Source organism: Lactuca virosa, chromosome 1 (assembly GCF_052849685.1).
Source record: "Lactuca virosa cultivar CGN04683 chromosome 1, Lactuca_virosa_CGN04683_v6, whole genome shotgun sequence".
Lineage (NCBI taxonomy): Eukaryota > Viridiplantae > Streptophyta > Magnoliopsida > Asterales > Asteraceae > Lactuca > Lactuca virosa.
The window spans coordinates 108,665,539-108,691,410 of record NC_136426.1 but is presented as its reverse complement, the minus strand read 5'-3'; the positions used below and the strand labels follow the sequence as shown (position 1 = coordinate 108,691,410).

At 34.2% G+C, this 25,872-nt stretch overlaps 1 protein-coding gene across 3 annotated transcripts; it reads right to left on the bottom strand.

The window, feature by feature from the left end:
* Window positions 1-7,614: 7,614 nt before the first annotated feature.
* On the bottom strand, window positions 7,615-9,679 carry LOC145156160 (myb-related protein 1-like). 3 transcript variants are annotated; one of them, XM_079075660.1, is made up of 8 exons: window positions 9,534-9,679; window positions 9,239-9,437; window positions 9,070-9,146; window positions 8,907-8,967; window positions 8,733-8,817; window positions 8,577-8,646; window positions 8,318-8,501; window positions 7,615-8,242 (listed from the first exon to the last, which is right to left on the bottom strand). In XM_079075660.1, exons 1-8 carry the CDS (start codon window positions 9,537-9,539, stop codon window positions 7,860-7,862), a joined length of 1,065 nt encoding a protein of 354 aa, XP_078931786.1. In that variant the 5' UTR covers window positions 9,540-9,679; the 3' UTR covers window positions 7,615-7,859. The 3 variants fall into 3 exon arrangements, with proteins under 3 accessions (XP_078931786.1, XP_078931784.1, XP_078931785.1); XM_079075658.1 differs by having other exon boundaries at window positions 7,615-8,501; window positions 9,534-9,678; XM_079075659.1 differs by having other exon boundaries at window positions 7,615-8,501; window positions 9,542-9,678.
* Between the last annotated feature and the right edge of the window lie 16,193 nt (window positions 9,680-25,872).

Genomic DNA, 25,872 nt, shown 5'->3' with positions numbered 1-25,872 from the left:
GCTGTACGGCACCACTTGAGGTTGGCTCACCTTATATATATATATATATATATATATATATATATATATATATATGTAATTTTTTTTTCTATTTTATACTCATATGTCTCCAATGTCCCCACTTGATAAATGAGTGACACCTCTTATTTTTTCTCCTATACCATAAAAAAACAAATTTCTTCTCTTTTTATGATATCCTAGCTACTTGCTCCACAACTACCGGTTTGCACACCAAGAAAAGTAGCCTAAGACACCATCGACCAGTCGCCCGAAGCCGCTCCCACCGGCTGGATACGATATAGTGGACCCCGGTTAACTTTCGGTCTGGATCGGCCACTGAACAGGTCCCGCTTCCCAATAGAAAGACTTTTGTTGTCCGCTCTGGAAAGTGCATCATAAATCCTAACTGATGTATTCTGACCTGAGGCGATCCTGGTTATTTTGGAAATAGTCAAGACGTCCCGATGCAGGTATAAGCATCGAATATATATTGTTGAAATAGCCTACATGAATTTAATATAAGGGAGTGGACACCATTACATGCGTGGATCTGATAACTATAATACATATTTATGGTGAGATTTCTGGCCTTGGAGCCAGTTTCATTTAATAGTTTCAACCGTAGGACCAGCCATCTTCACCATAAGGAAAAAGTAAAGGGTATTGTAGTGCCATGTAGCTCGGGTGGAGCTTACTGACTCGTTGTGGAACACCGGACTTGGAATATATAATGATATCATACTTGTTAGCAACAGTGTCATCACTGTAAACAATGCAGCTTACACTTCCGGGAGCGGGGGGATCATATCGCCGATCAGGAACATCAATAAAAAGGCAAACTGCATACGAGTCTAGACTTCTTTCTGCAACTATTTCTTGGGCAATCTTGAAAGTACAAATATATTCATTTTGAGTGGTCAATGTATCCATTAGCAGCTGCACAATCTTTCCATCCAAGGGCTGTTTTGAGCTATCATAAAAAGCTGACAATCTATTGGAAACCTCATGTTCCGTGGTAACAACATAGAGTTATAAAAACCTAGGGGGCTTGTTATCTTCGGGACATAAAGAACCTATCCAATGTAAGACCTGACTAGTGACTTTGAAAACATAAGGATCACCACCCTTGTTAATGTCCTCATCAATTTCAGCCCCAAAGGATGTCATTGCAAACATGTTATTATAAGCTCTGATATTTTGCCTAAAAGCTGGAACAACATATAAATCATACAACACAGTAGGAGGCCTTAAAGGAAACGGTAGTATAACATCACCAGACTTACAACATCGGGTGTAACGTGGATAATTAACATGAGATAACGAAATTACCCGCTTAACAAACCAAAAAAGGCACCACAATATTCACACAACAACGAATAATTGCCACAGTTGTCATAAGAAGGTAAAGGGGAAGCCAAGTCAAGAGGAAGTAAGGGCATTAACCGACGACACTTACGCTGCTGACCGAAATCATTTAATGAGGACGATGCATCTGAGTTGAAAGTGGAACGCTTTCTGTGCTGCCCACTCATGACGGACCGGCAACCGTAGTACAAAATCCAAAATAACGAAACTGAAAATTATGAGTAGACAGAAGGAACAAAAGTTATTACGAAGGAGGAAGACAAACATGCGAGGGAAATCGGTGACGAAGGCAGGAAGGGATGAACGGAGGGTACGAAAGACGTCCAGCAACAGAAATCGAGGAGTAATAAGCAAACATATGTATTGATATTGGCCAAGAAATACTAATCGAAGAACATTAAAATCGTACGTACAGAGAGAAAGTGATGTACAAAAGTCCTTCAAAGTGGAAACTAATAAGAACTTGCAAAAGCAATAAAAGATATGCGGCACAATTAAAAAGAAAACGAAGCCTTAACCGGATCAAATTGCAGTGAATTTGGTTGGCTTATTTTGGGGGATTTTACTCGACAGTAGGATAAGGATTAAAGAGTAGATTTTTTTCTTGTAGGATAAGGATCAAATTGCAGTGAATTTGGTTGATTTATTTTTTGGTTGTTTCAGGAGGGTGGGGCCTGTTTGGAGAGGTGGCGGTGTGGGGAGTGGTATTTTGAGGAGTTGTGGTTGGAGGGGGGAGTGGTATTGGTGATTTTCGGTGGGGTGGTGGGTGTGTTGATGGTGGTTAGGTGATGACGGTGGGCTGATTGGAGGTTCCGTTGGTGGGTTAATGGCAGCGTAAAAAGTATTAGGGGAGGAGTGGTCGTCAAGGAACGAGTAAGAAGGTGGGTTTTCGGTGGTCATAGATTGGAAAGGGAAGGAGGTTTCATCGAAAGTCACATGTCTGGAGATAATTATTTTTTGAGTGTGAAGGTCCAGACAACGGAAACCACGATGTTGTGATGGGTATCTAAGAAATACACATGACGTGGAGCGAGGTTCAAGTTTGTGAGAAGTGGGTATTAAAGGGTAGCAGAGGCATCCGAAGACGCGAAGATGAGAGTAAGATGGATTTTTTTGAAAAAGTTTGGTGAATGGGATCTCATTGTTAATGGTTGTGGACGCGCAACCGAAGAGATCATAGAGAGAGCTGCTATCCATCAGAACCTGATTCCACCGGTTGTTGATGGTAACACGCACCTCCCGAGCGACTAAACAATTCAGAAATAGATGGGACCCCGTCTCTAACAAAATGTTGCGAAGGGGACATAAATGGGAACCGATACATACCCCAATTTTCTCAAGATTACTGCGAGTAGGCAGTCTTTCAAGAATAGATCTCCATACAAATATACTAACTTTACGAGGCATGATTTTGTTCCAAGGAGTATTGTCCTAAAGGCATACCATAAGATGGTCATCAACAATTTTCCTACACGACGCCACAGTAAAACATCCTTCTTTGTCTTCAATCCACTTCCAATTGTTATCCTGAAAATACAAAAAAAACGTTAAGGTCGACCTGATTCAGGTACAAGTTAAGATGGCGCATGACACCCCAAGCCCCCCTCTTCAAGCAATAGCCCCGTTATGTCCAATCCCACCATTAGGGCCATGTAATTACATAATGAAATCACGCCATATTCCTCGATTATCATTTCTAAACTGCCACCACCACTAAACTAGTAAGGCATAGTTGAACGCTCTAAGACTACTAATGCCTAAGCTACCATTGTCCCTCGAGTTAAGAACTTTCTTCCAGGAAACCCAAGTAATTTTATGTTTATTTGAAGAACCACCCCAAAAATACCTACACCTGACACTCTCAAGACGGTTAATAACACTACTTGGGGCTTTAAAAAGCGAGGACAAGTATGAACCCATCGTACCGAGAACCTCCTTACAAAGAACAAGCCTACCCCTAAAGGAAAGATTTCGAGCTTTCCAATTTGAGAGCTTATTGTTAAATTTATTGATTAAGGACACCTAATTTGATTTTCGGCTCATACCAGACCCAACCGGAGTACTAAGGTAGATGAAAGGAAACTCACCAACACTACAATTTAAACCTTTCTTTTTGAAAGATTAAGTTTGAGGCCAGAGGCAAGATAATAACACCTGAGAATCCTCAAAAGATTAGAAGCATTCTCTTTTGATCATTCTCTTAAAAAATAACATCATCCACATATTGAAAAAGAGAGATTGTGGGTCCACTGTTCGGAAGAGTTACCACTTTATATATATATATATATATATATATATATATATATATATATATATATATATTCCTTTTTCCATGGCCTCTGATATAACAATCTTTAAAGCTTTGACAACAATGGTAAATGTTGGCAAACACTCCATCGATGGTGGCATGTCGAGATGGAGGGCTTCAAATGACATTTGATTGCCTATGTGAGAGAAAGGAGAAATGAGAGAGAATGTGAGGGTTAGGCTATTTTATTATTATTATTTTTTTAATTTACCAATTTGACCCACCTCTAAAAATGGCATGTCATGCATGTCTTGTGATAAAACTGATAAGACAACATGACATGCCATGCACCACTCCCTCAAGCCTTATATAGGCCCCAAAACATATGTGGCCTAATTCAATTGTGCCATCATTAAAACCATATCATCGATTTGTGATAATGTTCTCAGGTACAAACAACTCTTGGTTTTTGTGGAACATTTTGTCTAGTAGTTGGTGAGTATAACTCTATACATGCTTACATAATGTAAAAGAATGAACCCATAAGACCATAAGTACATAATCTAAAAGAACGAAAGACACATAATAATGAAAAAGAATGAAGAGACACAGTTCACAATGATTTAATAATGAAAAAGAATGAAGAGACACAGTTCACAATGATTTTTTATAGCATACAAAAATTAATATGATGAATGACTATGGAAGAAAAGCTGATAAAATGATAAGGGAAAGGGCAAGTCCCGCGATAGGAAGAAAGTAAATGTGAGGAAAATTGAGAACGATTAATATTTTCAAGAAAATTTGAGATAAATCGGAACAATTAAGATTTTCCATTTTAAAAGCCAATAGAATTAATAGGTAAATAAATATAAAAGTAGCACTAGTTGGTAAATATTTTTCAAAAAAACAATATTTTGGTTAAAAGGTCGAAAAACTGTGATACGAGTGGTCATTCCAGAAGAAAAACAAATTGTGAATGATAAATAGAAAAAAAAATCTTTTGAAGTTAAGTTGAAAAAACGTCTAAGGGTTTTTATTGAGTTTGGGTTATTCTCTTCCACAAATATGTTAGGATTTTATATAGGGACCGTTCTGAGGATTGAAATATCTAGGCCGAGTCGCAAAAAAAGGTCCTTAGTTCTAACGTGTAAAGAACTAAAATACGTAATTTTTTATTTTTATTTTATTTATTTATTTTTAAGATTTGGGCTGAAATTGAATATAATAAAAAAATAAAAATAAAGAAATAGCCCCTTAAAGAAATAGGTCCTGTGTACAACCCACTTTTGCCCCTTTGCCCCCCTACCGCAGACCATGATTTTATGGCTTTTAACAAAAATTTTGGCAGGTCCTTTCGTTTGAGTAGAGACGTGTCACGTCTATATTATGTATACCATCGACACTTCGCTATTCGGTAGAAATATTGTTCAGTGTCAATCTCAACAGCTTTCGTGTGATTTCAGTTGTCTTTTGGTTTATTTTCACGTAGAAATATGATCGGTTTTATGAATCTTAACAAAATATCGTGCTTCAACCGTCAATCAGAAATCGGATTAGATCTTCTGTTCTAGTCATATATCCGGCCGCTTCTTTGTATCTACATGATATTCCACAGAATATCAATTTTGGCCGAACAATTTGCTTAGAGCAATCGGTGTGGGTACAAACGAGATGCAACGCGGGTGAGGTGGCACCCCTCAACGGCGTTACGACGAGAAGAACACCGCCCCCCAATCTCGTTGCACCTCATTGCGTGGGTTCTCGTTGCCGTCGAGACGAATTGTAACGCGCAAATAACCGTTGTTATTTAGACCGTTTGATAACGGTCAAATTCAAAAAAAAAAAAAAATTTACCTTTTTACCTATATATATATACATATACTTTATTTCAAATTTTTATATACCTTTCTCTCATTCTCTCTATATCTTATACACATTTTTCATTAAAATTTCAAAAAATGGAGCAAAAGCCAAACACCCCCCTCCATCATCAAACCCAAACACAACCTCGCCTCTCGGATTTGCGGGGTATGAAAATTATTTCAACCTTTTGTCGTCTCAAGGTTCACCACAAATCCCATACTAAGGTGCCGCTTTCAATCCTGCTTCACCGCCACTGCAATTTCCCAACTCACCTTACGTTCAACAAAATCAATTTGATCAAAACCCAAATTTACAACAAAATCTTTTCTCTACTTTTGGTTCGATGCAACAAACAACCAACCAACCATCGCCTACAACACAACCATCAGTTCAAGTGGAAGCGGGAAGTAGTAAGAAAGGGAAAGGGAAAGGAAAATCAAAAGGGAAATCAATAGCGGTAGAAACAGACAATGCAGACGTTCCACAATGGTGGACACCGGAGGAGGAATACGCTTTGACGGCGGCTTGGTGTGCTACTTCAAAAAACGAACTTCGCGGAAATGGAATGAAAAAAGGAGCTTATTGGGGGGCGGTGCTCGACAAGTTTCACGCTATTTTAAAGAAAAATCTGTATCGCAACAATGACATGTTGAGCAGCAATATGTGGGTTAATTAGGATTGGTGTGTGGTTTTAGTAGTAATTTGAATGATATTTTAGTTATTAATTTAGGTTTAAAATTATGTTTTTTTAATTGTAATCGGAATTTTAGATTTTAAATATTATGTCTTTTTTTTGTTTTTAAAATTATATGTTTTATAAAAAATATATTAGTTATTAAAAAAACGCAAAAAGAAAAAAAAACGAAAACCAAAAAAAAAAGTAAAAAAAAAACGAAATAGTAAAAGAAAAATACAAAAATAAAAATATTTATTTTCAAAAAGTTGGTGTTGCATCTTGTTGTCCATTTCCCCACTTGGTGTTATAACACCATTTGCTTATGTGGCATGTGAGGTGGCACAACTTGGTGTTGCACCTGCCCACGCCCAATGCTCTGAAAGTTTAGGGTGGAGGACTCTATGCTTATAATTAATTCCGTTTAATGCCATTTGAGTTATAAATTAGGTTTTTCATTTTAGAACATTTCAAAGGGATTTTATTATTGTAGGGCCGGTCTTCAGAAATTAAATATTCTAAAAGGCTCAAGACGAACAAAAAAAGGGCTTTTATCTTTATTATATTTTTTTATTTTAAAAAAAATATATAATAAAAAAATTGGGCACTGTACAACTGACTACTTTGCCCCCTCAACGCCCCATGATTATTGTCATTTCCAAGTTTCAACTACCCATGTAATGCATGCATGGGTTTATTATGGGCTTTCTCTTTCATCATGCTCCTCTAAGTGACAAATTGATTATTTTTTAGCCACTTAAATCTTGAGTAATGACTAGTTTTGAGGAATGAAATACCACACATGAGGTCTCAAACGTTAATACATATAAAACATTGCTAGTGTTTTGCATTTGACCTTGTCTTTGGGCTGATTGACGTGGGCCACTAGCAACCCTCGGAAGATGCATACAGGTAAATGGCTGTAAAAGAAACGAACGAACACGAACAAAAGTGTGTTCATGTTCGGTTGTTTAAGTTAGCCGGACAAATGAACGAACACGAACTGATAAACGAACGAATTTTCTCGTTCATGTTCGTTCGTTTAAAAATTTACATTGTTCATGTTCGTGAACAGGCTAAACGAACATAAACAAACGTAGATAAATAAACATAACTAACATACATAAACATAAACAAACATAGATAAATAAATATAACTAACATATATAAACATAAACGGACATATAATATAGTAATGTAATCAAACACAATTGAACATATATGAACATAAAAGGAACTTAAATGAATGAACATAAACGGGCGTTCACGAACGTAATAGAACGAACGGGGCCATTGTTCATGTTCATTCATTTATTAAATAAACGAACATAAACGAACTTCCCGCTGAACCGTTCATGAACAGTTCGCCGAACGTTCGGTTCGTTTACAGCCCTAGGTATAGGCCATTCGTCAAAATGATTATAATTCATGGTATAAAAGCAGTAGCAAGGGATCATAAGTGTTAAAAGCAAGTCTTGAATGATATTATTCAATATAAGAAGTGACATGTTCCCCTAGGTTTACCACATCAGTAAAACTGAATCATCATTATTCATTGATTGAAATATCTCATGTTTCTCCAACTATATATACTACAAAAATTCTGAAAATGCAATAAAAGATCTTGAATCACTGGTTCAAACTTCTTATCCAAGTCATTAATGATAAAAGATGATTCTGCTCTGCACTTAAAGTTAAACCTTTTTATTACCAACTAAGTCCGTTCAAATCGAACTGCTTGTGACTTGAAGCTGCATCATTCCCATCATGGGCATTAAGGTCAAGTTTTTGTCCAAAATAAGGCAACTGAAACTTTTGTGACATCTCAACCTTCTCCAGTTTCACCGAGTGTGTCTTCTTTTGATTGTTTTGATTCATTAAAATGGCTTCCTCGTCCCTATCCATAAATCTTTCCTCAGTGTAGCTTCTACTGGTGTTCCATTCATTGGTCTTGAGTCCTCCAACACTCATCGACAAATCAAACTTCTTGTTTCTATTCGTGTCTTCACACCATACATTTTCTGGCTCATTTTCAACCTTCTTTGACTTCAAAAGAGTCAACCCCATCATATCTTGTTCATTTTGTTGTCCTTCACAGTAAGTCAAGCAACTGTCAATCGAACAATCTGTTGGCTGGTTTGTCTGTATTGAGACATCTTTCATACCCGGAAATGTAGAACTTAAGCAGTGAGTGGATACTTTTGAGACCAATTCTGATAGTTGAACTTTTGCAGCCTCTAGTCCAACTGCACCTAAGTTTTGGCTTCCAAGGGTCTCTTGTGCTTTTTCAAGAACTGATTGTAAGTATTTCCCTTGTGCTTCTATTCGAAGCTGTAAGTGTCTCTGTACCTATTTCAGATTAAAAGATATATAAACAATCGAACCATAAACGCTTTTGTATATTTTTTGAATTGTCTTTTGTACCTCAAGTTGCTCATGTAGCCTTCTTTGAACTTCAATTTGCATCTGTATTGCTTCACTTATCTGCAAATTTCTGAATGGGTGTTTGTATCATTAGAATGAACATTTGAGGGGTATACTTGTCATTTGCATATGCACAACTGAATAAATGACTCTTACTTGTTTGTTTGAGGGAAAACACTTGAACTGCTCATGTGGCTTCCATTCGTTTCACCAATGTCATCTCCTGTTGGTGCAACCATATCTACAACGAAAATCCTTGTTATCATATGAATAATAATTTACTTTAAATTATTTCAAAACATTTTAAAAATGGATTATTGGATTTCTTACCAACTTTATTTGTGCCACCACTATTAGTTTGGCGATATAGATTCTTACTGAGTCTGTACTTCTGCCAACCCAAAAATCAAATTAGTTTGTCTGCATGTTTTCAGCCAAATATAGGAACTTTGAGGAGTATGTATACATGTCATTTACATATAGATATATGTACCTGGAGATGACTCTTTAAGTGGTATAGAGTAAGCCCTTGAATCCCCATTAGCTTCAAAACTGATTTTGGAGTAGCCTCTAACAAAATATAGGAAAAGATTCAATAAGCTTCTTTTTTCATTTCATTTCTTATTTTCTTTAAACAAAAATTTAAGGAATATTGTGCTTACTATCTGCTCCTCCAAGCTGGTTGACTGCTTCTATGAAGCGTTCATGGAGATCTGGTGTCCATTTGAGTCGAGGTTTAGCATCAGTTGATAAAACAAGTCCTGAATCGCCCCCACCTTGCAGAAACAAATGTCTATCTGGTGTAATTGACATTCTTGATGAAGACTGTATGTCCTTTCCTTGATGATGGTGATGATACATCTTTATATTGAAAAAAGTATTTTTGTAATCAGTTTTATAGTCGCAAGATATAATATACCAATATCATAAATCTAGCTAACATACTGAATTTGGTACCTGCATACTTTATTGTCTCCTGAAGTCTTGATCTTCTTACCCTTGAGATTATGAAACTTGATTCTTCTGTATTTTCAAATATGCGTCTTGATACTATAACTCTTATCTATATCTTATTATCCTCACATACTGGTGGTTTGCTCAGCCTGGCCTTATAAAGCAAATGGAGAATGGGTGGGGGTGGGGGTGGGATGGGGGATAGGGGTAGGAGGGGTGCATTCCAAGTGAAGCATAGAATCTTGGACAGATCTAATGAAGGAACACGAACAACAATAAAACCCAATCAAATCTTCGTGGCGACTTGTAAATACATTTCTGTTTTCTTCTGAATTCATTGGGTACTTTATTTTACGACCCCACTCTTTTTATTATTCTCAGACAGAAATATATAATTCCGTTGCACTATAGAACTCTAAACACCTTACAATGGGTACCAGAATAGATCCACAAGTATGGTAAAGTAAAAAGAATCTTATTCCATGAAATTTCTGACCAGGATTACAGGGTATTCACTATCTTTCTTGTCTTGCGACCTTATATCATCGTTCATTTCTCATTGCATTGGAATTAGATTGTTAATGATGATTACCTTTCATATTTCTGTATTTAGGACATAGATAATGACAACATAATAAAATATGAAGTTAAATTTAGAGGTAATGGAAAGCTTAGGTTGACTAAAGCATCTGCAACTTGCAATAGATACAAACAAGAAAAAAGTAGAAAAACTGAGAGATGCTTCAGCTTGGAGGGCAGGAGTGGAATAAGAACACATTCCTTTTTGTCCCCTTCAAGTTTGGTACTTATTCAGCCTAAACAGTATTTCAAATAGGCGTAAGTGGGCCCCTTAACCAAAATCAACTCATTCTTCGGTTGTTATAGGACAGCAGGCCTCCAAGAATTTGTACTCTGGTGGGACCCTTCGAAAAGAAAGAAAGATCAAATGATGGGTTGTACTTGCTAGTTGCCTCCATACTTCCATTTCATGAGAAAAAGCACATCTGGTATAAATCTTCTACACACATCTTCCTTAGAATTTGCTGTTCTATCTTTTAAATTTCTAAATTTTTTGCAATTGTATTGGTCTAACATGTGTGACATGTAAACTGAAAATGATATCTTCATGTTAGTGCTATCATAACTTTTTCAAATATCACTTTAATGCTGATATATTATGCATTTTAGAGGGTATCTGTAAGCTTTTAGGTAAAGTGACAACTGAAATAAATTCCTTAACAGTTTGCTGGCATGTGGATAGGAATAACAATATGTTCATGCACATTTGGGTCTCGTTTGGGGTCTTTTATTCATGTTGTTCTATCTAGGATAAGATTGCATCTCTAAAGATTATATTATAGGTGTATCATTTGCTTAGATTAGCAATTAAATCAACCATTTTAGTGTTCTGGAAAGTTTCTATTATAAATGGTTAAAAACTGGAGTTTCTGTCTATCATTGGCAGCATGATTAAAATTTAAGATTTTAAGGTCATATCATATACCTATTGGTATGCAAACTGTTTTAATATCGGATTCAGAATACATTAATTTATACACCAACAACATTTCTTATCTTTTGGCACAACTTTCATTTCATGTCATTCTCTCCAAGACCCAATGACCATATTTGTAGTAATGGTTCCTACAAATTACAAAGTACTTTAAAAAACTTCACTTTTCCATAATTTTGGATTTAAAGGGTTTACTTGCATATCTCTCTCTTTCTCTCTCTCTCTCTCTCTCTCTCTCTCTCTCTATATATATATATATATATATATATATATATATATATATATATAATACCATAAGCATGTCATCATGCTGACATGATTAAAGATAACATTAGTGAAATGTGTAAAATACTGTCTCAACAGAATTTTGCCAATGTTTATTTATTAGAACTGTAATTAGTTAAGAAGCTATTGTTTCTTTATTCCTATGTATATATTCTGTGCAACTTTGGAATCTTGAACATGGGTACTTGTTCTCTTTTTGTACTTGTATTTCCTTTTTTAAGGCTCTCATGGTAATAGTCTCTTTAAGTTGTCTTTTGAAAACAAGGTGAAGCTCGCGTAAAGGAACATATCAACGTATCATAGTTAAGTATCACATTCTCCTTGGACTTTATAAACTTGGAGACACCTGTAAAAACCTTATTGGTGGTGACTACATGCACGTGCCTGGCAGCGGATGGTAGAGAAAACAGAAATGACATTGGAATGTAATTCTCAATGGAAAAAGGGAAAAAAGAAGAATAGAAAGAGTGATTCCATTGGAATAGAATCTTGGAATCTTTTTTAATTAAAGCCAATAGGTCATATTCTCAAGTCAAGAATATTTGGGTCTTATTCCTTTCCACTCAAGGCCACAAAAAATGGGTTCCTACCCACTCCCTTCATACCCTTTTACTATTTTTGGTTACATTGTGCTCCATCCGTCCCATGGAAAATGCTACTGCTTCCATGCCACGATATCCGGTGAAAATCGCTAGTACAAGAAGTTACCCGTTTACCCCTACAAAGGGTATTTAAGTCTTTGAGACATGTCACAAACAAAGATGGACTTACATCAATCTAAGTGTATAAGTCATAAATGGTGATTAGTCCTTCAAAGTTCATATGTGTCAGATTGCGCTTTGTCTAGTTTCAAGAACCCAAGTCAGTTAGTTTGGCCTGAACAATTAATTCACCTTTTTTTACATATAAAATGATTTTAGAATCTTTTGAAAAGAAATATATGGCAAGATTTGTTTGTCTTGGGGGTTTAATGTTTATGAGCCAAAAAGAGTTTAGATGTGGAGTGGTGGGCTTTTGTTGCAAAGGAATCATGTACTGCCTTTCTACTAAAGGGATGAAGCAAATTGGATATAAGATAGGCCTAAATATGCAACTTGAATTGCAATAAGAAGCCATCAACTTTCCATAATTCTGGGTGATTATTTTCATATTTGAATATATTGTTATTCAAAGAAAAAAATGTATTTGGGTTATATTTTACATCTTACTGATCAAAAGGATAATAATTTAAAACAATGAGTGTGTAGAATTGTCACCAAATGTATTCAAAATTCTTACAACCTCTAAGATGATTTTCTATAATGAACATATGATCCTTGTTTTATGGTATCAATGGTGGGAAAATAATAGTAATTAAAATATATGGTTGTGATGATACACACTAACACAGTTGTTATGTCCTTTTCATCATACTGATTGTACAGTAATTTTATGGCCGTGTTATACTTTAAATTGTTATGCTTTTTGGAAACTTTTAATGCATTGGTGATGATTTGATGCTACAAAAGTTGAATTAACATGACTCTAGTGTTTGATCCTAATGCCTCTGTTATAAATCATATAAAATTAAAGCCTTTTAGGCTATCCGTTACACTATTTCATTCCCTTCTTCCATCTTTCACTCAATCTTCCAAAGTATATTATACCCATCTTTTTTCACCTGTCACCCACTTTTATATTTTTCAATACAATTAATAATTATTAAAAATTTATTTAGTTTAAACAAAAAGAAAATTACATAATACTAATAATAAAAACCGACTAAATCACAATTTTGTTTTGCTATTTTATCCATCAATGCTTTAGCCGCTCGAAGGGTGGTTCCTTTTAAGTGATCGGTGGGTGCGGTTAAAATTTTAAAATCTTCAATCTCCCATGCTTCCATTTGTGTACGGATTTTTTTCCTCGTGTGCGTAATTTTTTGCAAGGATATTTTCCTCTAGCGCTTTTTCCTTTATATAGAATTTTTATTTTTCAAATTCTATTCGTTGGTCATTAGTCGAAGTGAATTTGTCCAACTTCTTCACAAAGCGATCTATTTTTTGTCACTATTGTAGCTCGAAAAGTCGACGAAAAAAATCTTTTTCCATCTATCCCTCTTGATCAGATCATCAAGGTTCTTCTAGCTTAATCTTGTCATCCATGTCATTGAGTTCAAATTGGCAACACACATCCATCGATGTTGTATAATCATTCATTTGGATTTCTTGGTTCCTTTCGCCGCCCGTTTTGGGGATTTTCTAAAAACATCCTATGTAGAGTCATGGACAAATGTCGACTCATTATGTTCCAATGGCTATTGCTCGAGCGCCGCCTTCAGTGCATATATTTTGAGTTGAGTTGGTGGTGTGTGCGATTGACACCACATATCATTGTATTGTGAAAATGTTTCGTAACGTGAGACCAAGATTTACCACCATTTTGCACATTACTGTTTGTACTGTCCTCTGAGATGTAAACCCGTACACTTTTCAGTACACCTTCCTCTCCGATAGTCAATGGTTGAGGGTGAGCAGGACCCATACAAGAAGGAATGGAGTTTTGGTTTTCTAGAGCTATATTTTTGGAGATCTTATTGGGATGGGTAATGGGTTTTGGTTTTCTAAGAGCATCTCCAACCCACTCCCATTCTCCATTTTTTCCTCCATTTCTTCCCCCATTCTTCTCCAATCCTCCCCCATTTATTCCCCCATTTTGGGGGATATGAATAGTATTACACCAAATATGGTGTTATACTATTCATTTCTCCAAAAATGGGGGTGAACTTTGCGTTGTCGGTTTTAGTCCCTCTGTTATATATTTATACATTTCTAGTTCATTTTTACCTACTAATTATAATTTAAATATAATATTTAATGCTTATAATATTTTGTTATATATTAAATTATATTAATTAATTATAAATATATAGTTTGTTTTTTGTTCATCAAATTCATATAAAAATTTAAATACATATTGAAATTCTAAAAAATGATAACGTATTTTACAAAAACTTATAATTAAAATATATATTACAATCACGATAACATATGCTATTAAACATGTAGTTAACCTATATATTACAATAATAATCTAATAAAAACCAACAAGTGACAATAATATTATTTATTTATTTAATATTTATTTAAAAGTGTGTATGTGTAGTATTTTTATAAATGCATGTATAATATTTATTTATAAGTTTATTATAAATATAATCGTTTGTATTTAATATTAATGTAATGAAAAAATATAGATTATATATTTGTTAAAACTAAATTAGTAGAGGGATGTGTTTGACAATCTATGTAAGTTGGAATAATGGAATATACTAGGAATATACTTTTTGGGGGTAAAAATGGGGTAAAAAATGGAGTAGGGTTGGAGATAAAACACTATTTGCCCAATTTTTTACTCAATTTTTGGGGGAAAAAATGGAGGTGGGTTGGAGTTGGTCTAAACCACGACAATTTTATGGTTTTTGTTCTAAACAATCATATGCATGTGGTTTTCTATTGTAATTTTCATAGGATGTAACAAGTAATATATTCCAAAATAATAAATAAGTACAATGATATCTTGATTTAATAAAGTAAAGGTTCAACTGAGTTGTCAAAATGGTTAAGACTCAAGCGTACATTAGAGAATATATCAATATGAAATACATTAGTAGATAAATGACACATTTTATTTTATTAAGGTGTTACCAATAAGATATAGATTTATTATACTCAAAGCTATCAACTACTAGAATGGTGAATGCAATGTGTGCTTTGGGAATTTGATCCTCAAAGGACCTAGAGAGAATCCTCAAAAGGCCACAGTAGCAATCCTAGTAGGCAATAGCCTTACATATGAGATAGCATATAACAATTCTGAGTATGCATCCATTTTTCTTGTGCCAAAAAAAAGCTCGAAAACGATTGATGAAGATGCTTCCATTGCAAGAGTTTTGATGCCTAACATCCTCCCTAATAAATAAAAAACTTTTTGCCACTTGTCACACTCTCATTGATTTGACCACATGTCATTTTATAGTTATTTTCAATTAAATTTTTCCCACATTGCATTTTGTGGTTGTTTCATTTTTATTAAATGTATTAATTGCAATAAATATAATAATAAAGGCATTTCAATTTCATTAATTGATTTTCCTTTTAATTTCAAAATTTATTAATTAAAGTCCATTAGTTTTCTTTGTTTATTTATCTAAATTACTTGTTTAAATTTAAAAGAGAAAAAAACAATTTAATTTTAATAATTCAATATTTTTCTATTTTACTTATAAATTCAACTTCTCAAATGTTTATAATTTTATATATAATTTTTTTAAATGAACCCATGTAATACATAAGTTTTACACCTAGTTCAATGATATATGTGCGTCCCATATCAACATCTACATCATAAATGTTTTAATATCAAGGCATATTATTTAGGATTAATGCTCGATTCTCACAAGGGCATCATTAAGAACGTGAACATGGCATAACATGCATACCATATCATCAAGACCATCATAGAATATAATGTGAGTTATTTTTTCATCCACTAGTGTCAAACCATTTTACAAATAGATATAGTTTAAGCCATGTCACTAAAACAGGGTCCTTTTTTATTTTCATCACAACAAAAATGATGCTGTAGTGATATAAAATAAAGATTTGTTTGAGGAGTCTTTGCATGCAACATTTTCTTTATATTCTACAAGAATAGATTTTATGACTCAAATCTACAACCAGATAAGCTCGTTTCTAACCTCTTGACCTTTTGTTGTATATCGTACTCAAGAATTTCATATATAGTGATTGATATTTTTAGATATTCTTGATCAATGGTTGGCCTATAAGGTAATGTCAAATCTAGAATTTACAAGTGTTTGTAAATTGGAGACGCATCAAACTTTGAATCTAATTCCATACCATTGTGAGGCTTTTAGTCTCTGCCCTTGGTCCCTTTTGGTTGCATTTGTCATTCTGTTTTTGGATGTTAATATATTTGCATAAATAGAAGAAGAATACGACAATTGATAGAAAATAATAAAGGTAGCTATTTGATCTGTCATGTTCAGCAGATGTTTAACTTGTGTAGTTTTGAAGAACAGAATATCAGTCAAAATCTATAAAGAGTCTTATACTGTTTGTGTCTCTATTATGAATTATCAGTCATTTCAAAATATTCATATGATTTGTATTAATATACAAAATTGTGATATCTGGTTACTAGCTACCATCAAGTCATATTATAAAGTTTCCATTTCGAACACTCATACGATAAACTTTTGTTTCCATGAAAAAGGGTAAATATAATGTTCTATATTTTTTTACTTAAGAAGTGATCTAAATGTGTATAAATTAAGTTCTATTGGTTAAGGTTATCCAGACAATTTATAAATACACTAAGTTATAACCCATGTTCACCATGGTTGACAAAGTTATTGAAACTTTAAAAAGCATAATGTTAATCATATAGTTGTAAGCATTTATTTTAACCGACATGCTTATGCGTTTATTGCTCGTTATAGTTAAATATTGGTCATTTGACCGCAAAAAACAAAAATGAATAATTTTAAAAATGTATTTAGCTTATAAATCACTGTTAAATATGAAATATGATAGAATGATAGATTAAAGAATATAAAAATGAAATAATATTTGTATTTAATTAAATGCCTTTTAGCAAACTTTTAATTACAAATAGACAACTTAGGAAATTATAAGAAACATAAACTAAAACTGCCCAATGAACTAAGCCACAACATCAATTTTTAATCCATCTACATAAAGATTTCAAGGCTATCTGCATCACCTCAAACATGAGGTTGAGCATCGATATTCAAATAGAAACAAACATCCTCCTAGTGGTAGCCAATAATGGATTGAGAAATCAACATCAAATGAACGGTGGCATGAGAACAGTATCAAGGGCAAATTGGTGAAAATAGAAGCCAAAACATACTCTCACGTCAATCAAGCCTGCAATAGAGCATAGAAAACCAATATTTTAAGATAAGCCAAGAAAATAATACAAAAAAATAAATAAATTACAAACCGGAACTTGTTTGCCAAAGAGAGAAAACCCAAAATCAGTGTCAATACAACCGGTGTATAAGTAAAGAAGTAGATGGAAACCCGCCTGCGAATTCTATCAATCTTTCAAACCAAACATTCAATATTTAAAATTAATAAAGAGGAAAGAAGAATAGAAGATGCTTTTAGGATGTTTAGCTCGAAAAAATCATAATATTGTATTTTAGTTTTGCCCAAAATGATCTATAACACAAAAAATTATTAAAGAATCAAGGAAGAGGGGTCGTAGAAAAACCTTAGGGTCGTTGACAAAGAGAGAGGCAAATCTCCTACGAATTCTATCAATCTTTCAAACCAAACGTTCAATATTTAAAATTAATAAAGAAGAAAGAATAATAGAAGATACTTTTAGGATGTTTAGCTTGAAAAAAATCATATACTGTATTTTAGTTTTGCTCAAAATGATATATAACACAAAAAATTTATTAAAGAATTAAGAAAGTGGGGTGCGTAGAAAAACCTTAGGGCCGTTGACAAAGAAAAAGACATAATCTCTTGTCTCTATAGACTACATTTTTGTATGAGTCAAACAATTTTTTGTCTACCAGTGTTTAGTTTCTTACTGAGCTAGATGTCACAATAAGAAAAAAACATAAATATCATATTGTCAATCAAAATTAAAATTCATCGGCCTTTAATTTCTTCCAAAAATAAAGCTATTAGAGCAGACAATCAAGAAAGGTTCAAACCGACAAAGCATGATGCGAATTCATAGCATGAGATGACACGAAGCACTTTGATTAGATTTCAAAGCAGTGACACGTTTTAGAGACTCTACGTTTAAGAAACCTAAATTAAAATAATGAATTGAAAAAGCTAAAGAAGAATATTACTAACCTAAAATCGAGATTAACAACTTGAAAATGTGAGTCTTAAATTTGTCTAGGTCGACAATGAATACAAAGAAGAAAAATTGTAGGTTAAAATCAATAGTTAATGAAAACTATAATAAGAGATTGATCAATGATAATATGTTGATTTGGTAATAATACGAAAATTCCGGTAATTTGAAACTATTTCTTTGCATGATTTTGGAAAATGTCAATTGTTTCCATCTTTCTTCGTGAATGAAAAAAGATAGGATTTTCAAATTTGTTGTCGTCAATTCTTGATAAGGAATCTTTGATTTATATTTCAAATATCAATTCAAAATATTATTTAAGAAGATATCACAGGTTGTCAATGACCAAATTTCTTTGATTAAAATTTCTTAATGAGAATTAATATAAGACATGACACATGTAATTTTTAAAATGTATGTGAAAAAAAATATAAATTATGAGAAAATGACATGTGGACAAAACTTTACTCTTTTATTGGAAGAGATATGTATGAGTGAACATTCATAGATAATGATTGGCTATATTGAATTCTGTGTTGGGTTTAACACTCTGTACATTTGCTGACCGACAAGCCATTATATACATTTAACACATTTCACTAAGTTTAATCTACAGATCATCAGTAGCTAGTAAAAACACACCGATGATCAGCAGCTGATAAGACATCAAAGACATGTTCATATCATAAACATAAATATGCTGATGCTAATGACTTGGATGCCAATACTTATGAAGTTCAAACAACCAACTAGAATCCCCACGGAGGCAAGGACCACTTCTGATTCAACACACCGTCTAAAGAATTTGAAGATTATCAGACAACTAAGAAAGAAGTGTGTGAAGTATCAGTTGATGGTTTATAAATTGATTACTACACAAGAGTCACTCACTACTTGAAAAGAGGCCTTTATTGACATTCAAACTATGAAACGCACTAGTTTTATGACACCTAAAACATGTGTCATAAAATAAATGTCATGTTTTTGTAAAAATGAAGAGTTTACGACATACATATTTGTATGTCATGTTATAGTGTCATAATCGAAAAAATAAAAACATGGAGTACACCATCAAAATATGCATGTCATCTTCAAATGTCGTTTTTTATTTTAGAGTAAAATAAATGAAAAAGAAAAAATATAAATATAAAACCTAACCAAATTGATCATATCCTCGTGCTTATTCTCTCAACCCTTCACCTACCTCGTTTCCATCTCCATCACACCCTCACCATCCGACCATCTTCGTTACCTCTGGCGGCGACAGTCGCCGACTCCTTTTGACCTATTTGCCACCGCCTCTTTTTAGCATCCTCCATCTCACACCATCTCCCTTACACCTCACCCTTTATTCCACACTCCAACCGCACCTATGGAATCCAAAAACCTTTAACTACACGATCGAAAATGAGGGTGATGCATCTGGTAGTAGCGCCAGTTAAGAGAAACAAAGATGGCAGTGAAAGCATCGAATGTATGTAGACATCTCTCTCACTTTCTCTCTCTTTCTCTCTATCTCTCTCTCTCTCTCTCTCTCTATATATATATATATATATATATATATATATATATATATATATATATCTCAACGGATCACCATTTTAACCCACCATTCTTAATTTGTAGGCGAAGAAAGTGGACCACCATTGTAGCCTACCAAGATCGATTTGCAGGTGAAAAGACAATTCATATTAATATTTTCTTTAGTTTTTGTTCCAATTTTTATCTAATTCCATCGATTTTTCCATCAGCGTATGGGTTTCTGTTTGGTTTTGGACTTTCTCCTAAAGATAATTGAAAATTTATTCTTAATGGTGGCTGCTGTGGAATTGGAAATGAATTTTAAGGTTATAGTTTGAACATGTAATGGACTATGTTACTAAACGACCAAGTAGTGCAACCTAAGTATTTTTTATTTCTGAAGTCATTAATTCTACAAGTTCCTTATTCATACCTCTTTATATACTTATTTATGTATAGGTTGCTGCTGAAAAAGGGCATTTTCCATGGTGTTCAATTTCCAAGTAAGTTATTTCCAGTATCACACTATCATGTTGTTTGTAATGTTATATATTATGTACGGAACACATACCGATCTACTCTACTATTGAAGATACCTGGTTCCACAAACTACAACATGGTTTTCTACTTTGTGACCAAGGAATTAGTACACCGAACTCATGTTAAACATTTTAGTGATGGTGATGTTGAGTTTCGTAATAGTAGGATGAATCCCATACCATTAATACTCAAACCATCAACTTTTCATCCATTTCTTAAGTTTGATCATGTGACATCCCCAAATTCACGGCCAGAAAAGACCGGTTTCATTTATGCTTTTAAAATAATTTCAGAGTAAATCCATTGATTTAAAAGAGTTGCGGAATTTGCCCCAAAACAATACATGATAAAATAAGGTTTATCAAAGCATTTATTAAAGAAATGTATTTTCATTATATATAAAACTCGGGATGTCATGTTCCGATACAGACACAAAAGCATAAACAATAAAACATATACCTTACACAGTTATATACAACTACTGGTCTATAAACAAAAACATCTTCACAAGTTCTCCAACTTATGCTCTCGCGCCACTACCTATAATACAAAGAAACTTAGTGGGTCAGGCTTGGGAGCCTGGTGAGCATATAGGGTTTTCAACCCACAATAAATAATTATATTTAATTTCACCAACCAACAATAACCCGATTACCCATTCCCGTTATCCTCACTTTACGTCCCTAAAACAACAACTATCACAAGGGACCTAGTCTAGGATTTTTCATCGGGATGGACATTACTGCAAAGGGGTTTCCTCAACAATAGATGTCCTAAAGGCAACCATGAGGGGGATAGAGTACATCGGTGAACACATCGTTCACAACACCTACAGGTTATGAACCTGCCAGCGTTCCACTGGACAGTCTAGAAAGAGTCCGTGGTCCTCATCCATACTCCGCTAGATGACTAGATCAACAACAACATCGAGGCCTCTCATCATTTTTATTTCATCACACATCACTATGTACCCATGTTCTACCCAACATATTTGTAGATAAAATATACTTGTTTATATACAGCTTAAAAACCTGTATAACATATTCATTCAATACTCATACCACATAACAAATAGTATATAATCACATAGCACGTATTTCATATAGTATAATTCATATATGTGTATTATAGAAGGCAACTACACACTTACTCATATCATATGTCTAATACATTCATCAATACTTGTATTAAAATCTTGTATATGAAAGAGACTATGCACTCACTTGATAAGGCGATGCTCGGACAGCACTACGGCTCTTAAAGTGAAATTCTTCGGTGAAACTGTGATCTCTTCACACACCGAGCTTCTCGTGGGCAGAGCTTCGGCTCGAAACTCTTTTCTTCTCGGGATCTTCGGTGCTTCGGGACTCGCTTCGGGTCTCGGGATGATATCAGGGCTTCAGGGGTATAACTTGCACGTAAATCGAGGTAATATGGATGAGAGGAAAGAAATTGAGCAACAAAACTCGACTGGACTCGACTTCTATTTATAGGAGGCTGAAAATCTAGGCTCACGTCGTGAGCCACTAATGCTCACGTCGTGAGCTCGATGTCATGGCGTTTGTCATCAGGCCACTTTCCCTGGAAGATGTCTATCACCTGCTCACGTCGTGAGCCACTAATGCTCACGTTGTGAGCTCTGACACAGGGGTTGAAGTTCATGCCCCGAACTTCAGAAATTCATATCTTTCGCATACGAGCTTCGTTTTTGACGTTCTTTATATCCACGCGTAGGTCAGATTATGCTCTACAACTCTCGTTTAGACTCCGTCGGCTAATTTTGAATTTAACTTTTATTATATTATTTTTAGTAGGCCGGGACAGGAAAACTCCGTTAGGAATTCATAACTCCTTTATCTGACGTCCGTTTTTGTGTGTCTTTTTACCGTTGCATTACCATCGACGAGATCTTCGATTCTCATTTAGATTGTTTCGTCTAGAAATCACTCGATCTCATATTCGAACTTTGGGCTGCATACCGCTAAGTCGAAACTTCGAAAAATCATAACTTCCTCATACGAAGTCAGATTTAGACGTTCTTTTTATGCACGCTCTCGGTTTAATGTATTCTACGAATTTCATTTAGATCACTAAGGCTAAATATCGCTCTATATTAAATTCACTATTTACGTCACACAGTGTCGTACCGGTTCTGTCGCGAAACTTCGACAGGTCACAACTTCTTCGTTATAACTCGGATTTCGGCATTCTTTATATATTCGGAAACCTTGCCACGGCCACTACAACTTCATGTATAGATATCGGGCTTATATAATATTTTACTATATCGCTTATTTTTATTCTTAATCCATTTTAATCACACAATTAAGCAATAAACACATAATACTCAAATAATACATTCTTATTATTTCAAAACGAGTTACAAAGGTTAACCTAGACTGTTACATCATCATTAATTCCTAACTTGGAAACACGGGCGTTACAGATCATGATGATAGTGTTGACTTATTCTTTGACAACATGTTATATAGGTCCTAGATAGTATGACATAGTGTTGGAAGCACTCCTTGCTTACTTGGAAAAGCAATTAATAGTGACTATATTTGTGGTGCCAATTACTTAGAAGTAAATCTCCTTTCTTTCTTGTCTAATGAATGCATTAAGTCAAAAAGAGACACTAATAAGGGGTTGTTTGATCTATTTAGACAGTAACCATTCACATATTTTCCTTTTTTTGCTTCTCAACTCCTCTCATGGTAAAATTTGATGAATATTATGATTTTTTTGGGGGGATGGAAGAGTAAAATGGTCTTTTAGTATCATTCAGGAAGTTTCTTCAGTCCATAGATGCAACATGCCTTATTTACATAACACTTTATCCATACGAAAATCATAATCCATTCAGCCACTTTACCCATACACAACTTAATAAGAAAAAGGTAAAAACAAAGGACATCTAATGTCTTGTTCCCATTAAGTCTATTAAGCCAAAAAGAAACATAACTTTGATTGATTTATACATAGAGTAGCCATACATTTGATATTAGTATTATCCCTCTTTAGGTTAACATTTAATAATCGAAACATGTCTTATGTATACAAAACTTTATACATACACAAGTCATAACCCATTCAATCACTTTACCCATACATGGCTTAATGATAAAAATGAAAAAACAAAACGAAATCTAGCCCACTAAGTCTATTAAGTCAAAAAGAAACATACCTTAGATTGATTTAGACATAGAGTAGTCGTACATTTGATATTAGTATTACCCCTCTTTGGGTTAACATTGTTTCTTTATTAAAATATTTTATTATTATTATTTTTTCTTCGTTTTCAAAGCAAAAATGGGTTAAACAAGTCGGATCCAGATTAAAAAATATCCACTCTTAAAGGTCAAACTCGCTCGATCACTGATGAATTTATTTAGCAACACTTGGAATCTTTAATCCTTGTTTTTACACATCGAATTCTTCTAAATAAACTTCACTTTAATGTTGTTTGTAGTGTTATTTATTATGTAAGGAAGAAATAACAGTCTTACTCAATTGTTTGGTTCCTCGTAACAGGTAAAAAATTATGTTGTTTTAGTAATTTTAAGTTCCTAATATGACTCTTCTTTTTTGATTTTTAGTTGTTACTATCTTAGTTTTCGATCTCCGATTTCCTTTCATTCTGCAGCCTAGTTAGGATTTTGTTGAGTCTAGGTTATGTTGGCTTGTGTTGATGTTCTATGATTCGATTTACTATTGTATTCTTTTTTCTGGTTTCACTTGTTCTTCATGTAACCTATAGTACATGAAAACCATTACTCCATACATTTAATATCGTAGGAATTATTTATTTAAATATTTCTTTGTTTAGTTTCACTCTTATCCACCCTCAAATTGATCTAATTAAGATGAGCAATACTCTTAGATTCTATTTGGTTTGTACTCTTTAAAGGCTCTATATTTACTTGACATGCATGAATGTACATACATTCTCTTATGGGTTAAAAATAGATAGAGGAAGAGGGTAAAAAAGACACCCAACAAACACAAATAAAAATCGAAGATGAGTCTTTTGAGATTAAGGTATTGTTGTTTGCTCAAGCTAGAGATCTAACTAGCTTGAATAATATGGAGATGCAAGTAAGATCGGGTACTAGTGATGGTGATTGCTTATGTTGGGTATAATGGTGATGGTGAAGGGCATGGTGGGTAAGAGGCTTCTTGTTTAAGTAATAATAAAACAAACTATTGGGGTAATGATGTTTATGCTTGACCTACGTTGCCTTATCCATGGAGTTATGGAAGCAAGGGTGGTGGGACATCAGATGAACATTATCCTGGAGGGAGTGGTGGTAGACATGTTAAGCTTATTGTAAAGGATATTTTGTATATAAATGGATCTCTACTAACAGATGAAGTTTATGGAGCAGTAAATGGTGGAGGTTGATCTGTAGGAAGCATTGTCATACATTTTCTAAATTTGTAAGCACTCTCAACTTTTACCTATTTTATGTAGTTCAATGTCATTATTTGATCTTTTTTTGCTATGGTATAAATCTTACTTGTTTGATATGTACCCTTAATGGAGAGCTTGATTAGTTTTGCCCCTTATGGTCTAGTTATACATCTTTTCATTATTATCATATCAATACTTCATATCCGAATTGCATATTTTAGTGATTCTCACACTGGTTATATCTATATAGGAAGGGATTTGGTATTGAAATAGTAGGTTACATGTAACACCCGTTTCCCGAAGAAGGTTGTCAAAGACTTCAGGAATCAAAATAAGGTTCTTATAGAAAACCCTCTGCCACGACGTGGGGCATGGATGCCCATGATGTGGCCTGATACTTAATGAAACACGTGTTTTGGAGATGCCACGACGCGGCGTAAAGTGGTCATGTCGTGGCAGCTGCTGCAGCTCAAATACGGGAGTTTTAGAGTTTCTTTCATATATAAACACTTTAACTCTCTTTCTAGGTTATCTTCTTCAGCCTTCACCTCCCCATCTTAAAACCCTAGCCTCCACGCATGCTTGAGAGTCTATTTTCTTGATTTTGAGCCTTGTTCTTGGGTTTTTGGTAGAGCTTTACAAGAGGGAAGTTCACAAGGGAGAAAGGGAACAAGAAGCAAGTTTGGATCCAACATTCTCTTCATTTTTGTGAGTTGTTGAAGGTATAAAGTTCATACCTTGACACCTTTTCTTCTAGATTCAAATTCTAGGTCATATTTTGGTGGGTTTTGTCCCTTTCTTGTATGTTCTTGGTTATTGAAGAACTCCAGAACTTATGGTGGCTTTCCTAGGTCCTTGGACTTCTATTTATTGAGAAAAAGGACATACTTGGTGTATTTCGTGCCCCATGTTCAGGTTATAGCCTCATTAAGGACTTAATGGACTTTTGATGCTAGATCTAGCCTTAGAATGGAGCCCTAATGTATAAAGTTGGAAACTTTATCCATTAAGTCAGTGTGGAAGAGTAGATCAGGTGGTATGAGCTTTGATCCGAAAGGATTAAACTCTTAATGAGAGAAATGGCATTTATATAATGGCCACGACGTGGCAAAGGGTAGCCACGACATGGCAAAGTCTAAAGTTGCGGCACTGTATTGTTT